The sequence below is a fragment of the Pelodiscus sinensis genome, chromosome 7, assembly GCF_052426305.1.
Source record: "Pelodiscus sinensis isolate ZL-2025 chromosome 7, ASM5242630v1, whole genome shotgun sequence".
Classification (NCBI taxonomy): Eukaryota; Metazoa; Chordata; order Testudines; family Trionychidae; genus Pelodiscus; species Pelodiscus sinensis.
The window spans coordinates 77,079,093-77,095,950 of NC_143058.1; the positions used below are offsets into that span (position 1 = coordinate 77,079,093).

At 42.9% G+C, this 16,858-nt stretch overlaps 1 protein-coding gene across 4 annotated transcripts in view; it reads left to right on the forward strand.

The window, feature by feature from the left end:
- The window catches only part of ADAM23 (ADAM metallopeptidase domain 23), a 179,360-nt gene that overhangs the window by 62,124 nt on the left and 100,378 nt on the right, over positions 1-16,858 (forward strand). For all 4 annotated transcript variants that reach the window (XM_075934339.2, XM_075934341.2, XM_075934344.2 and 1 more), the window contains exons 8-9: positions 1,330-1,409; positions 5,827-5,892. In XM_075934339.2, the coding sequence (XP_075790454.1) occupies positions 1,330-1,409; positions 5,827-5,892 (146 nt within the window). The remainder of the gene's footprint in view (positions 1-1,329; positions 1,410-5,826; positions 5,893-16,858) is intronic.

A 16,858-nucleotide genomic window follows, 5' to 3' on the forward strand; every position in this document is an offset into this window, starting at 1 on the left:
TTATCACAGGCTAGTTCCTAAGTTTGGGGTAAAATCCCCTCTGGAATCCTGATCTCCCTTCTCAAGGCAGATTTTGAGATGTCATGGGGAGGTTAGGGAGAACCTGGGCCCACCCACTACTCCAGGTTCCAGCCCAGGGAACCTAAGGCAGTGGCAAGAGGAAGGGTTACTGCTATTTTTAATTTAGCAGCTTTTCCTGGGCCACTTCCTCAAACAATCCCTCCTAGTAAATTTCCTTTGGTATCTGCTCATCATTCCTCAGCTCACACCAACAGGCCTTCCTGTCCTTTGTTCATTCCCTTCCTCTCCATGTCTTTGCCTGGGGGAGACCTTTTAAAGCAGCACCAAAGGCTTTAATTGGTTACAGCTGTCTAATTAGCCTGTGGCTTCTAGCAAGTTCTTATTGACCCCAGGTGTCTGCCTGATTATGCTGGACTTAGGCTTAGACTTTTGTTTTTTTTACTCAGGAAAGAGAAAGCTGTTCATCCAAGCTCCATGTATTCCCTCTACCTGTGAATGGCAGATAACTGGTCTGGATCTGTCACAACTGATTACATTATATTTTCAGAAAAAAACAGCAAGCAAATGGTCTGGTAGCACTTTGTAGACTAAGAAAAACATGTAGATGGTATCATGAGCTTTCGTGGGCACAGCCCACTTCTTCAGATGACCAGAGTTACGATTAGTGGAAGCTCCATTTTATTTTCAGTAACGGAAATAATTGTAGTTGTAATGTAAATACAATTACAAATGTAATTTAAATGTAATGTAAATACTGAGTTTATTTCAGAAATGTTAAAATTGAACTAAAATGTTATCACTTATCACCTGTGTTTAGGTTCGTCTGACAGAAGAACTTTAATCAGCTGCTATTTTTAATAATTAAAACTTTAACCAGCTGCTATTATTTTATGATTGTCATTAACAAATGAAAGAGAAAATGCCACATTGTATGGTCAGGTCTTAGCCTCTTTGTTCCTTTTTAGTGCATGTTGAATTGTTATTTTAAATCTGTTCACATATTGTTACTGATGTGCAATCCTTAAAAGTTGCAGATTTTGATGACTACACTGCAGTTCACCTTTAAAGGAATATGCATGAATTAGATGGTCACAGTCCATTTCCCCCTGGATAGGTTATCGACATTACAGTGATTTCTAAAATGTTTTATTGAATGCTCTTTGGATTTCACTAAACTTTTTAATTTTTCTATCTTCAATTACAATGTACACACATATACCTATATCACTGTAAACAGTTTCCATGTTTGCAAGGATTTAAACTCTGTTTTTCTTCATAAATGTTTGAGTTCTGTTTTATTTTCTTCAGAGGCAGAATCAAATTCTGAGTGGTCCTTCCTGTCTGAGTTACAGTGGCTGAGGAAAAGGAGAAGAAAGAGGGCTGTGAGTGTAAGTGTGTTTAGACTAAGCTCTGCAGTGCTGCATAAACTTCTAAATTCTTTAATTAAAAGTGAGCATAGCTTCTTAGCAAACAAAACCTTTTGAAGGTTTGAAACAAAATTTAAAATATATGACTCTTATTTTTATAATGCAGTACTGTGTTCAACCAAATGATGGCATTATATTTGCACCTAAATGTTCGGAGTAAAATAGGTATAATATATAAATATTATAATACCATTACTGTGACAATAATACCATGTACCATTTGAACCAAAATTTGATAGTGAAAGTGTGATTAAAATTTTAATGGTTAGTAAGGTCTGACAATACTGTGGACAGAGTACAGCCCTGGTTGAAGTCTGATTACTATATAGAAGCCCTAATCTGTGATCACATGACTAATTAAATAGCATGTCCAAAAGCACAAGTAACAAATGTGTGATCCAAAATTATTATGGTCTGAAGTCACCATTGTGGTGTCCTGACAGATATCTTGCTGCAGTCACTGATGATAACTGTTTGACTGTGTGTGTGTACTCCCCCTGTGTGTTGCACTGGCTCTGTGCAAGTACCCAGCACAGAAGACTCCAAGAACACACTTCGAAGACCACAAAAATCAGATACAAGATGAAGGCACCAGGTCAGATTTGTTGTCAGATGAGACACTGCCTCTAGCTCCCTAGCTCAGATGTCGACAGTTTTGCTAGTACATGAGTACCCCCTGCCAATAAAATCAGCTCAGTCAGTGATAGGATTTCCCACTACCCCCTAGGCTGGACAAGGGCAACCTCCTTACAAACCAGTTACACATCACTCCTAACATATTAAGTTACCACCCTCCAACTTTACCTACATACCATCCATTATCTTGTACATGGTGGTTTGATCAAAACATTCCTATCCATCATGCTGTCATTTTAGACCCTGGTCTAAACCTGGACCCTGGCCTCAACCTGGGTCAGTATGTCCATGTTATCTTTGGGGAGTGTGTTGGTACTAAGATGTTTCTTAACAAGGTGTTCCATTACCATCCCTCTAGAATGTGTTTGGCCAGTGCATAGTACCTCTTAGGTATGAGTGTTTCTGTGATATCAGCCCTGTTCTTCCCAAGTTAGATGAGCAGGGCCTGCCTCTTGCTCACAGCTTAGCTTTGCTTTTTGTCAGCAAAGCCTTGATCATTCTTGCCTAGGCCTCAGGCCTCACATCAGGCCTGTGAAATATGAACTTCTCTTTCAGGCCCTCATCTTACTACACTTTTGTCTTTTATGAGGAAGCTGTTTACTCATCATCCCAGAGAAGCATAATGTTTGGATTGAATGTGACCTAGTGGACTAAACACTTACGTGTTTACTTTACCTTTCTTTACAATCCTCGCATTCGTGCCCCATCTGTTCCTTAGTCAGCACATTCCCTCATACAACTGATGGACAGATTTTATTTTTCTATTGTTTTTAGTCCCTTATGGTGGTCCTGTGAATGTTAGGTCTGGGACCATAATAGATACGTGGAGTCTTGTTGGGAGTGAGCTGTAACATGGCAGTGCTAATAGCTCCTTCCATTCCTTTCTTTACACTAAATTGTATTTTGGCTTTTTTGGTTTGTTGATGCAAAATACCATTCCAAGTAAAGCAATAACTGTTATTGCCTGAATTCCTTTTAAGAGTACTCTTAGGGTTCTGACTACTGGATGAAAAGTTATATCATCTGGACTTGCTCACCAGGTTTTTTACACTTTCTGTTCCCTTGTTGGATAAGTTGGAGTATGGGTACCAAAGCTTCTTTATTTTGTAGTTACCAAATCATGTATATATAACTGTAATTGTTCCACTAGTGGAAAGAGTTCAATTAACACATTATGCAGGTGTCAAGGAGGAATTATTGTTTCAGTGACAGTGCTAGCACTGCATGTTAGCCAAAAAGCATGGGCTCCTATTTGGATTGTACCCATAACTGGCACACAGAATTCTGTGTCACTCGCAGGTCATATGTTTCCTGGTATAGGGTACTTGGAATATTCCAACACTCACACCGCATCTTGTATTCAATCCACCTCAGTAGCTAGTTTCTTTTGTACCAGTTGAGCCCAGCCTCTTTTTGTGTTGTTGATATCAATTGTGGCTTAACACTTGCATAGCCACCATCCTTGAGCAACAAACTTGATTAATTTCCAAGCCCACTTCAGTAACTAAACATGTAGTGAGAGAATGCTGTATGTATTCCTTACCAAAGTTCCCACATTATATGCGGGATTGTGATTGGTTCTTGTGTCCATCTTGGAACAGCCATCTTGAGGTATATGGTTTTAATATCATCATGATTCAGTTTTGATACTTCATTAAATTTGGCAAATTGTGAAATTATTGGAGCAATGCGATTTACTCCTTGCCCTGTATTTGTTTCAAGTTGGCTGTGCAAATACTAGACATTTGTGACCAATTTTGTAATTGAAGGTGCAGCAGATTTTCTAATTAATTTGATTACCTTGTCCTCGCAAGCAGCTGCCAATTAAATATCATTATTGTCTAGGCTGGCAATAATTAACAAAATGGTAATATTTTGGTGACTAAATCCTTGGATAAGTAGCTGGATGTTATCCAAAGTGATACCTAATACCTCCTCTTGTTTTCATTGATCTTTCTATTCCATTAACAATATTGTTGACTTTTAAATTGAGGATTTCAGTGTCTGAAGAATTCCAGATGGATATGTCAGGGCTAGAGCCACTCCATACAATTTCCATTAGAACTCTTTTTTTCTCTTTGATTTTGCAGAGTATTTTGAAAACCCTTTCATTATTGTGCTTGTGTTTCAATTTGCAAATTGAACCAATGTGTGCATTGTTTGGGGTATTTCATTGGCACAGTCATGCTGGCACAATCAAGCTTCAGTGGCACATGTACCTATCCCACTTTTTCTGCCATATACCCCCCAGTAGGATGTAAAATATTCCTGAGGTGGGCCACAGCTGTATGAGGGACACTCCATTGGAGGAGTAGTGTCAATGAGTAGAGTGGTAAGGGATGGGGTTAGTATTGGAGTTGGACAAACTCCTTCACATGCTTGCACATGGTAGACACATTTAATAATACTTTGGTCCATAGACCAAGTCCTCATGTATGACTCTGTATTGTTTTAATTAGGTCTGGAATGTGAATGGTGACACTTCATTTATTTTATAAGTTAACAAAGCAGTTTGTCCAATTTGCATAGGTTTTTGGGATTCCCTGCAGAGGGCTAATGATGGGGATCCACTGTTCAGAACTTATCCAAAGCCATCTTAGTAACTTCATTTGTATGTGTTTGAATATCACATAGCAAGTTGAGATTTTCCCCCACTATCACCGTGGTGTGTAGTTCCACTATTTTATTTGGTGCCACAAAACTTGTTTCATTTTTGGAGGTTCTCTTTTATGTTCTTTATGTATGTGATTATGTTCAGTATATATTTTTACATTCAGGAGTGTTACTGCAACCTACTTCTAGGTTCGCAGTGAAAATAGACTGATCATTACCGATAATGTCAGCAACCATCCTACAACAAACATGTTTTCCCTGTGTCTTTTCCAGTTCTTTTTCAATTGGCCATCAAGTCTTACAATTTCTTGGACAAGAATTTCTTGAGCTTGACTCATACCTTCAACAGTCAATTTCTATCCCATCCTAATGTTGAGCTGTGATGATCTGTAGTTAAGTCCTGCTTGTCAGCTTCCTTCTGCTTCACACAACAACTTTAGAGTAGTCCTATTCAGGAGTGATGTGTAATTCTGAACCTCCACCTGGTCTCCACCAGCAACATCCATGGTGCCAGACCAGTTAGTCCAAGCTGAGAGAGGTTCAACCTGTAGTTTAGTCTGCATTTCATTATGTTTACTTATATGTGAATGACTATGTTTGTGGCTATTTTTAGCTTTCATTAATATTACTTCGTACTAATTTGTCTCTGTGAGATCAGCTTTGTTCTGGGATCATACAGCACAATATTTGGGACTTCAAACCCTATCTATTTTAAAAAATCACTTTTCCCTATATCTATTAAATATTGCCAAGGGATTCTAAAGTTGTTTTCAGGGTCTTTCTAAATGCTAAATTGTATGGCAACAATAGCCTTTTCTGTAAACATTGGAAAAAGAGGTTGGATCTGAATTTATTCTAAATGATATGGTCCAGATCCTAAGCTGATGTAAATCCATGTAACTCCACTGAAGTTAATAGGGCTATGTTAATTTACATTAGTTGAAGAGATTTTTCAACTCTGGCAAACTTACTCACATCAAGTAACATTTATGTGAGTAGTACTGTTTAAGCTGGTGAGCTATACAAACTTGGCTCTCCCACTGCTACTAGATAGCTAGACCAGCTGCAGAGTTATTTTTAAAACTTACCATCACTGTCATTTCTCACAATGTATTTTTAAATCCAACAGGCATCTCGTGGTATATTTGAAGAAATGAAATATCTGGAGCTCATGATTGTCAATGACCATAAAATGGTAAGGATATTGATTCAGTGGTAATCTTCCTTGTGATTTGATTCAGAGGTTGGTCTATCTCTGTCTAACATTTTGTATTGCATTGTATCTGAGTTATCTCACTCTGGCTCAGATTTCTGAGTGTGGAAAGAGGATCTATACCCCTGGTGGGGGCAAGATAAGGTAGCTGTGTGTAATAGGGAAAATAAATTACATCCTTTTTAAGGACTGCAGAAATTCTTCCCACAGAGCAAGAGAGGAATGGCATGACGTGCTTCTGAAAAGTGTATCTGAGGCACTATCTCCTGGTACTACCCCTTGCTATGCTAAAAGATACAATGCGGCTCATAACAGTTAATAATAATAATAATATCTCGCATTTTAGACAGAACTTTAAGTAGTCAAAGTACTTTACAAACATTAACAAACTAATATTTATATTAATGATATAGTAGGTATTATTGGTGTTCATATGTGTGTTTGTGTTGTCTATACACACACACACATATATATATATATATATATATGTGTGTGTGTATATATATATATATATATATATATATATATATATAAATAAAAAAACACGTCACAACTGTCAGGGTGGTTAAACACTGGGATAAGTTGCCCAGGGAGGTTGTGGAATCTCCATCTCTGAAGATATTTAAGAGTAGGTTAGATAGACACCTGTCAGGGATGGTCTAGATGGTGCTTGGTCCTGCTATGAGGGCAGGGAACTGGACTTGATGACCTCTCGAGGTCCCTTCCAGTTCTAGTTTTCTATGATTCTATGATATATACACACTGTGACAGACCCATGTAATCAAGGCATGCAGGCATCTGTGGCCAATTAAGAACTTGCTTGAAGCAGCAGACTAATCAGGGCACCTGCAGCCAATTAAAACCTTCTAGGGCCAGTTTAAAAGGCTTGCATAAGAACAGCAGTACTGGGTCAGACCAAAGGTCCAGCTAGCCCAATATCCTGTCTGCTGAAAGTGGCCAATGCCAGATGCCCCAAAGGAAGGGAACATAACAGGTAATCATCACATGATCCCCCCCCCTTTTTTTGCTCAATAACTTCTCCTTCAATCCCCCCCCTTTTTTTTCAACAAAAGATCCTCGGTGTTCCTCATAAAAAAATGATTGTTTGTTGTTCCTCGGTCTTAAAAAGTTTAAGAAACACTGGGCTAGGGACACCACTCCTACCCATCCTAGCTAATAGCGATTGATTAACCTAACCTCCATGAATCTATCTAGCTCTTTTTTGAATGCTGTCTTCACCACATCCTCTGGCAAGGAGTTCTACAGGTTGACTGTGCACTGAGTGAAGAAAAACTTCTTTTTTTTGTTTTAAACCTGCCACCTATTAATTTCATTTGGTGACCCCTAGTTCTTATAAGGCTTCTCGGGAAAGGCAGAAGAAGGTCAAGGACAGAGAGTGAAGAGATACACTCCCAGCCCTTTGTTCTCTCAGTGTGATAGGTGCTGTGGAGGAGAAGGAAAGATTGCTCAGGTACTAGGGATACGGTACTAGAGGGATCATTTGGGGAAGTGGCCCAGGGAAAGGCTGCAAGACTGGGAGTGGAGGAAACGCTGCCACTTGCCACTGCCTTAGGGTCCCTGGGCTGGAACCTGGAGTAGTGGGCAAGCTTCCCTCCTCCCCTCCCCCTTGTGCTGCCTCTGATATTAGAGGCAGCAGCACAGGGAAGAAGAAGCAGATGAAGTCAGTGTTGCCAGCTCCCCATGAGCATTGGTTCCTATCTGCTCCCCCACCTCTGTGGGAGGCAGCTCCGCAGAGAGGGCACACATGGGGAGCCAACTTAAAAGTTGGCTCCCCACGCGTGTCAGCTCCCACCTCCCTCCCTCCCCCATGCTGCTGCCTCTGATAGAGAAGCAGCAGCATGGAGAGGCCAGGTGGCTCTGCGGGGGCCAATACGTTCAGACAGCCGGCTTGAAGACAGCTCCCTGCGTGTACCAGCTCCCACCTGTCTCCTACGCCCTGCTGCCTCTCCATCAGAGGCAGTGGTGTGGGGGTGGAAGGGAAGGAGGTGGCTCCATGGAATCTGGTGCTCATGAGGAACCTCTGTGTCAGGGTGGGGGAGTTTGTGTAGTTGACGGGATTAAACGATAAACCCAGGTTTATCAGTTGATTTTGTAGTCATCTACAAGTTAACATCCCTAGATTAAAGAAACAGGCTGAGGCTAGTAGGATACAGCGTAGAGCTGTGGTGTCCCAGCCATTTCTGAAGCAGTAGACACTATAGTAGCTACTGCTATAGCGATCTAGCCACACTCAACCAGCCAAATAGCCACATTGTTAATGCAAATAGCTTTGATATTTGGGCAGTAAGATATGCATGTGAAGTTATCTCTCTCTTTTTTTTCTGCCTGGAAAATTCATGCTTATAAATAGGCAGTGTAATGAAATGCACAATAAATCTTGCCATTGGATTAAGCAAGATGTATCACATTTATGAAGAATTCAGCTCTTATTTCTTCTTTTCCTCAAGGAGATATTGAAGAAACTAGATCAGCTGACATTTAAATGTTACTTCTTTCATTAATTGTGCCAAGTAAGAGAGATTTATCAAAATGTCAGTGCCCTGCCAGTTGAGAAGATTAAATAAGAAAGGTGAGGCATGGGGAGTAGTATAGGAATATGAGGTCTCTCAACAAATGTTGTGGAGTGTATTGAGAGATTTCCCCAAATCTCAGGTTACCTATGGGTTGAATAAATCATTTACTCTGCCTACCATGTGGGGCCACAAACTCTACCCATCTATTCCCCACACTAGCACGTTATGTACCCTCAAAACTGTGGAGTTTTCACTTTAACTTTGATCCTCCTGCAGGTCAGTAGGAGGGCTTGATTTGTGCCTCAGTGTTCTGTAGAATGGAGATGTTTAGAAGGGAACAATTTTGCAAATTTCTGCTGACCTGGTTTACAGGCAGTTTTTTTTTTTTTTTTTTTTTTTTTAGTGGTACCTGTGCCCGTAGGTACGTGTCTTTTCAAGCACTTCAGTTTCAGAAGAAACAAGCAGCATGTACTTGTTTAAGCAGGGTTATGTTATCTGAATTTTCAAAAAAGAGGACACCTGGTGCCTGCAGGTGCTGCTGCAGCAGCAGCTGCTCCCCTTGCACAGCCGGGCAGGCTTGGGAGCCAGAAAACTCGTCCTTGCACACGCCAAGCTCGGGGCTCTGGCCGCCGCCTTACTGCTGCTGGGGCTGCCACTGCCCCCACTGGCTCTTATGGTGTGAGGGAACACTGCGTGCCGGGCTCTCGCTTCCCCGATGCACTGACCTGAAATGTGCAGCAGCGCAGGCTCCAGTCGGGGGCTGGAGACCTGATGATTAGGGAAAACCACAATCCCCATTATGCAGTACCAGGGCCCTAGTACCGAGCACAACCAGAAACCCGGAATTGCTCTTGGCCCCAGGCCGTATACCACCAATACCCTAGTTAGTGCTGCCTCTACCCAATGACAAGTCTGACAGCGGCCAGGAGGAAGTCATGGTCCATTGTTACTATACAAAGACCCTCCCCAGTTCCATCGAGCCAACCCCTAATCGTGGAATGGGACCCCTGGGGTAACCCTCTCATCCATATCTGCCCCCCATTACTTTATTGCAATCCCTGGGCAATATGCACATACATGGCGATCCCATCTGGTGTCTCTCAGAGAGGATACACCAGATGGTCTCCCACAGCCTGGCTGTCCAGAGCCCCTGAGCCATTGGCGGAAGAAGCTTTTTCAGAGCAGGAAGAAGGGCTTGAAGAGGAATCTGTCTCTCCAGGAAACTTCTTTATCTCAACTAGATGAGGCTTCTGCCCTTACCCCATCACTAGGTGGTGATTTTAAGAACTTTCTGGATTTTGTCAATAGAGTGGCAGATTCCCCTACAGGATACACATCCCAGGTTGGGGGATATTCTGCACAACTTCTCCTCATCCAGAATTGTCCTCCCAACTAATGAAGTGATTCTAGATTCTACCAAAGTTGTCCAACAGGTGACTCCATCACACCAACCGGCAACAGAGCAAAAAAAAACCCCAAACAAACTATGACCAAAAAACCCCTAAAACCGCATGTCCCTCAACGTGGCAGACTTCTGTTTCAACACCTGCCACCTAACTCCATTGAAGTGGATGTAATTAATACGTGAAGCAAGCAACACAATGCCAACTGTGCCCCATACAATCGAGTTTGGCAGGATGGATTATTTGCCAGTGACATAATTGCTAGAATTGCAAAATACCTAATACGATTGTATTAATTATGGGAAATTCATAGCATTTCTGGAACATTATTGGAGATACAAAAATAGCAATTTCAGGCCATCCTTAGAATCCATTAATAACAAGCTTGGTGCTAAAGATAACACTGTATTTAGCTGACAGATCAGCCTGTTTAGTTTTAATGACAATAGTACTGAGGCAGGCATCTTGACTACTACACCTTTCTGAATTGCCTAAAGAGGTGCAGATGACTTCCAGTTTGAAGGCCCTTTTGTGGAGAAGACAAATTCTTCTCTCCACATCCTGAATTCCTGGACCACATTACTCTCCCTATAAATATACATTTCAGGGAAGAAAAGAAGATATACCTATCAGCTACACAATACCCACCATCTCAGAACTGTTATGAGCCATAGTGTAAGAGGACCAAAGCTCAAAAATTGAAGCTGTCTGCGTCCCAAATCACTCTCTCTCAAAGCACCTCTTCAAAGCACTTTTCATGGGGTGGTTGAGGGCAGAAGGGAACTTGGGGTAGGGGATTGGAGTGCAGAAGGAGATGGGGGGTCTGGGAGGGAGTTTGGGTAAAGGAAGGGTTTGTGACGTGGGGCAGGGCATTGGGGTACAGGAGGGAGTAGAGCATCCAGGAAGGGTGTGTGGGTGCAGAAGAGGATTCTGACCTGGAGGATGAATGTAAGAGGGGGTGCAGGGACTGGGAGGGGGTATGGATGCAGAAGAGACTTTGATCTGGAGGAGGTGTGTGGGGATTTGGGTTGTGACCTGGGATGTGGGGGTGCAGGAGGTGGTGTAGTGTCTGGGAGGGGGTAGGGATGCAGTAGCAGGGATGCAGAGAGTTAGGGTTGTGACCTTGGGCGCAGGGGTGCATGAGGAGGGCAGAGCATTGGGGGAAGTGAGGTGCTGAGATGCCAGAGGCAGGCTTTGGCCAGGCAGGCTCTATCTTACCTTGGTGGCTCCCAGCCAGCAGCCCAGCAGGTCCCTCAGGCAGGCTCCCTGCCTTCCGTGCTCCCAGAATAGTGATAGAGATGCAGCCGTGTTAGTCTGGTCTAGCTGAAACAAAGACAGAACTAAAGACACTTTAAAGACTAACAAGATGGTATATTAGGTGATGAGCTTTCGTAGGCCAAACCCACTTCCTCAGATCAATATGTGGAAGAAAATCGGCCCGACCATATATACCAAAGTGATACAATCAAAAAAATGAACGCATGTGAAATTGACAAATCAAATTTTAGAACAGAGTGGGGGTGGGGGGAAAGGTTAGTGTCTGTGAGGTAATGACATAGGGGTGATAATTGAGGAAGCTATCTTTGTAATGGGTGAGATAATTAGAGTCTTTGTTTAAACCCATACATAAAGTGTCAAATTTAAGCATGAATGACAATTCTGAAGCTGCTTGTTGAAGTCTGGAGTTAAAGTCTCTTTGAAGCAATATGCATGTTTTAAGGTCATTGAGGGAATGGTCAGTCTGGCTGAAATGGCAAGCTTAGCCTTAGAGACACATGCACTTATTGATGATTTCCTGTTTACATCTATGTTTTGAGACTTATCATTCAGTGTGACATGTTAATTTGGTATCTCTTCAGTTTCTTGTTCAAAATGTCATGTAGTATCAAATCAGATCATAGAATCATAGAATCATAGAATAATAGGACTGGAAGGGACCTCAAGAGGTCATCGAGTCCAGCCCCCGCCCTCAAGGCAGGACCAAGCTCCACCTACACCATCCCTGACAGATGTCTATCTAACCTGTTCTTAAATATCTCCAGAGAGGGAGATTCCACCACCTCCCTTGGCAATTTATTCCAATATTTGACCACCCTGACAGTTAGGAATTTTTTCCTAATGTCCAATCTAAACCTCCCTTGCTGCACTTTAAGCCCAGATGTCCTGCAGAAGTGTTAATGTCTGTCATCAACACTATTACCTTATCAAAGTTGAAATCTTTTTTTTTTTTTAAAAAGGAAGTTAATTTGACAAGATCTGTTTTTAAGTACTTTCTCATGTCTATTCAACTTATGTGTATGTGCTCGCCACATGCCCTGATGCCAGAAGATTTTTCCCTCATCAGGGAACTGGCTCTGACACTCTCTGAGTGGTATGTGCATGCTGCAATATATAGAGCGCTGTTGGTGTCTCCCACCTTCAGTTCCTTCTTGCCACCAGTGATGATGCTTGGAACTGTGCTGCTATATCTCACACTGTTGCTTCTCATTACTCTTCAGTGTTAATTATCTATTTTCAGTAAATAGATTCCCTCATTTGTGCTTCTTATTGACATTGAGTAGAAACTTGTGAAGTCCCTTCGGGACATTGCCTTGGGATGGGTCATGTCTCAGCCTCCAGGTTGCAGGAGGCCTATGCCTATTAGCAATTCTCATGATAGCTGCATATGGTGCTTGACAGAAGCACATATTTATGATAAGTGCTGAATTTCTAAGTCCTTCAAGCCAAGAAACAAAACGGAGAGCCTTCCTTATGGAATCAAAAAGTCTAGAAAGGTGGGGAAAGGCAGATCCCTGGCCCCACAAAAGAAAAAGGGCAAGCTGGGGAAATCCTCATGGGTGGGGCAGGGGTACTCAGAGCACGGCACTGATTGCAACCCCATCTGTTGCACTGATGTAGTTGTCTGCACCTTTTTACTCAAGCCTGTGCTGCATGTAAGGAGCAGGACACTGAGGCATAGTTAGCAGAGTGGTTGCTGTCCTTTGACCAGGAAAATGGTGAGCGGAGGCTCCTTTTGGTGTTGGCATTGCTAGTACCTGGTCACGGTGGACCTGACTGACAGATAGGAGCATTTAGTGACCAACATCTATCAGCAGATCTGTGCCAAACATGGATTGGTGAACAGTACTAAGTAGTGGATGACCAGTGATGAGACCCCAAGTGAGAGTGAGAATATCCATAGTGCTCTTCTGAAATTTGCTTTGGGGAAGCCTGTGCAGGCGAACAATGCCAGTGTGGGCAGTGGTGCCACTGAACGGGTGACCTGTCTCTTGAGTAGCACTGGGATTGTAGTGAATACCAGTCCGGATTCTGCCATTGCTACCAGGGATTGTGCCTCATAAGGTCTTCAACCTGCCACCAGCAAGCCACATCTCGAGCTTCCAAGCCCTGTTGAGATGCTTGAGGACTGCACCAAGCTATGGACCTTGGTCAAAAGCGTGTCAGCTGCAAAGGGGCGATTTGTAGTGCTGGTGCTGCTCATTCCAGATTTAGCAGGGCCCTGACACAGGGGTAAATCCGCTCTTGGGCCACCACAGTCCCCTTCCAGACAGTGCTTCCGCTCTAAAGGGACACGACATTACAGATTGTCCACACTCAGAGGAAGAGGACTCCAAGGGAGAGGAGAGATCCCCACTTCACAATTCTTCCTCATCGCCTGACGAAGCCATCATCAGACAATACAAAACAATTTCAGGATCTGTTTAAGAGGGTGATTCTGGCACAGGAACGCGACCTGCAGGAGGTGCAAGAGAAACACTGCAGACTTCATTACAACCTCCCACCTCTTCCAGAATTGTGCTCCTGATGGATGAGGCCATAGTGGATCATGATGATAATATCTGGCAGACTCCAGTATCAATAACACCCACCAACAAAAGAGGTGACTGTAAATATTTTGTCACACCCAAAGGAATAGGCTTTCTTTTCTCACATCCACCTAACTCCCTGGTAGTGTACTCCGTCAGTCACAGATTGAGGCAGCCTAGTTTGAGGTCCACTCCCCAGGATAAGGCCCATAAAAGAGTAGACATCCTGGGTAAAAAAGTGTACTTATCGGCAACACTGCAACTAAGAGCCACCAACTATGCCACCATGCTTGCTAACTATGACGACACCAACTATTCTAAGCTGCAAGAGCTTTCCCAGTTTCTCTTGGAGCAGAAAAGACCACTGCTCCATAATATTATGCAAGATGGACACACCATTGCCCACACCACTTTACAATCTGCAATGGATGTGGCAGACACTGCAGCCCACACCACCACAACAGCCATTGTCATGCGCAGAGTCTTTTGGCTTCATTCGGTGTACCTAGGGAGCTGCAGCAAAAAGTGGAGGACCTCCCATTTGATAAGATCAAGCTTTTTGCAGCAAAATTAGATGAATTTTATGTTATGAAGGATTCCCAGATGACATTGAGAACTCTAGTCAAGTCACCACCAAATAAGAGACTCAGATATAACAATATCTTAGACCAGGAGAGCCATAGAGACAACAACCCCGATACGTCTTCAGGTAGAAACATAGGCCACAGGAGCACAGACTACAATGTCAGCAGCAGCCCAGGACGTCCCAACCTTCATCATGCAAACAACAAATTTGAAGGTTTGTGAGCAAGAGAGAAACCCTTACTATTGTGACAGCATCAACTACATATCTTCAGTTCACCCACCATCTTCAGCCCTTTCTACATCAATGAGCACAAATAACATCAGTTTGAGGGTGCTAGAGCTCATAGAAGTGGGCTACGCCGTCCCCTTTATCTCCATTCCCCCTACCCATTGCTCCTTCACATGCCCCCCCTTTGGAAGCTCCTCTCACGAGATTCTTCTCTAACAGGAGGTCCAACACTTTCTACAAATAGGAGCAATAGAGCAAGTGCCAATGGCTTTTCAAGGAAGTCTTTCTATTCAACATACTTCCTAACACAAAAGAATACTGGCAGATAGAGGCCCATTTTAGATTTAAGGAAACTCAACTAATACGTAACATTCAGAAAGTTCAAGATGGTGACACTAGCAACCATTATACCTGTGTCAGGGCCGTTCCTCACTCTGGCACTCCAAGTGCAGAAGATGGGGCCCCACAAGAGACCTTAAATACCTTGCCTCTATAAGCTCTGTTTACAAAAACTCCCCAGAGTCACAGATGCACTGGCTCTGAGAAAAACAAATGCTGCTACTATCATGTGATTTAAACCCTGAAAAAACAGGAAGGAACACTTGAATTCCTTCCCCAGGGATACCCCAAGCTCTTTTACTACAAGAGAACTTGAAAACAAAGAGAAAACAACTGCAGTCTCTGGTTGCTGACCTCTTAGTCTGAGGCATGCATACACATACACAGAAAGACTTCCTATTTCTTTCCAGGATAGAAGACTCAAATCATCACTTTAAAAAGGTGATTTTATTAACAAAACAAAAAAGATATATTTGATAAAGCATACTTAGTTGCTAGGTGTCACAGTGCAAGTGAGTAAGACAATACACAGAGACTGCTCTTAGATAGTGAATGCGGGAGGGGAAGCATAGATTCACACAGAAGTTTAATCGAACAACCAAAACAAAGAAAAATACCCTGATCATGACTAAATACACCTTTCCCCTCTACTCATGATCCATGCTGATCTGTACTTCAAGGCCCAGTTCACTCCCATGTCCATTATTTCTTACAGGCATGGTAATTCTGATTACTCCAGCCCTCATCTTAGAATTCTCTCTCAAAGAAAACTGGCAAAGTATCTAAATACAATTCAGATTTCAGGACTGTATTCCCATTGGTTCTTTTGGATCCCTGCCAATACCCTTGCTAACTACCTGAGTTTAACCTCTTAGTCACCAGGTGCTGGCCAGCAATCCTATCCATCACAACCTGCTTTGGATTAAGGGGATTGGCTCACAGCTCTCAACCTTCAGGATGAATACTTTCTCAGCAATACACCCTACACATAGACATTTGTTACATGTCATGGTGGGAAACCAACACTATCAGTACTGCCTTCCCCCATTCGGCTTTTCCGCAGCCCCCGGAGTTTTTTCAGAGTCTGGCTATGGTAATGGCACCCTCTGCCATCAAGGGATAGTATTCCCATACCTTGATGGCCACCTTGTGAAGGGTGAATCATTTCAGGAAACCCAGGTCAACACAACCATCTCCCTTTTACTTGACATGGTCAACATGACCATCTCCCTTTTACTTGACCTTGGGTTCCATGTAAACTACCAGAAATCTACTCTCCAGTCCACACAAACTCTGGAATTCATAGGAGCGCATATCAACTCCACGTCAGCCAGGGCAGCACTACCCAGGCACAGATTCGAGGCTCTCCAGAACCTCATAACTGCGGCACACACAACCCCAACTAGAACAGTGCATGAATACCTCAAAATTCGAGTCATATGGTGGCAACCACCTATGTGGTGAGGTAGGCCAGACTGCACATGAGGTGCCTGCAAGGTTGGCTGGCTACTGTCTTCACCCCCTCTAGTAACCCCTCCCCCCAAAAAAACAATTGTTACCATACCTCCACATGTCCTCAGCTCCCTGGACTGGTGGACAGACCATCTGGGCCCCCACACTGTACAAGGCAAGTGGTCATTCAATGATCAAACACTCCACATTAACTTGCTTGAACCTAGGGCGGTTTGTTATGCATGCCATCATTTCATATCATAAATAGCACACAAGACAAATCAATGCCATTACAGACAATACCACGTGTATGTACTACATCAATCGGCAGGGTAGAGCCTGGTCTACTTCCCTCTGTACAGAAGCATTGAAACTATGGAATTAGTGCAAAGTTGGCAACTCTTAATTGTAAGTCATTCTGTAAAGAGGGGAAAAGACAATGATTCAAGGGTGGGAACCTTTGAAACTGACTGCACAGCCTCTAATTATAAACAATCCACATGAAAATACTTCACAAATAGGAGATTGTTATGAATACTTATGTCACGGATTATGTCCTGGAGACAATCATATAATTATGTCATGGAGAAAATCAACAAG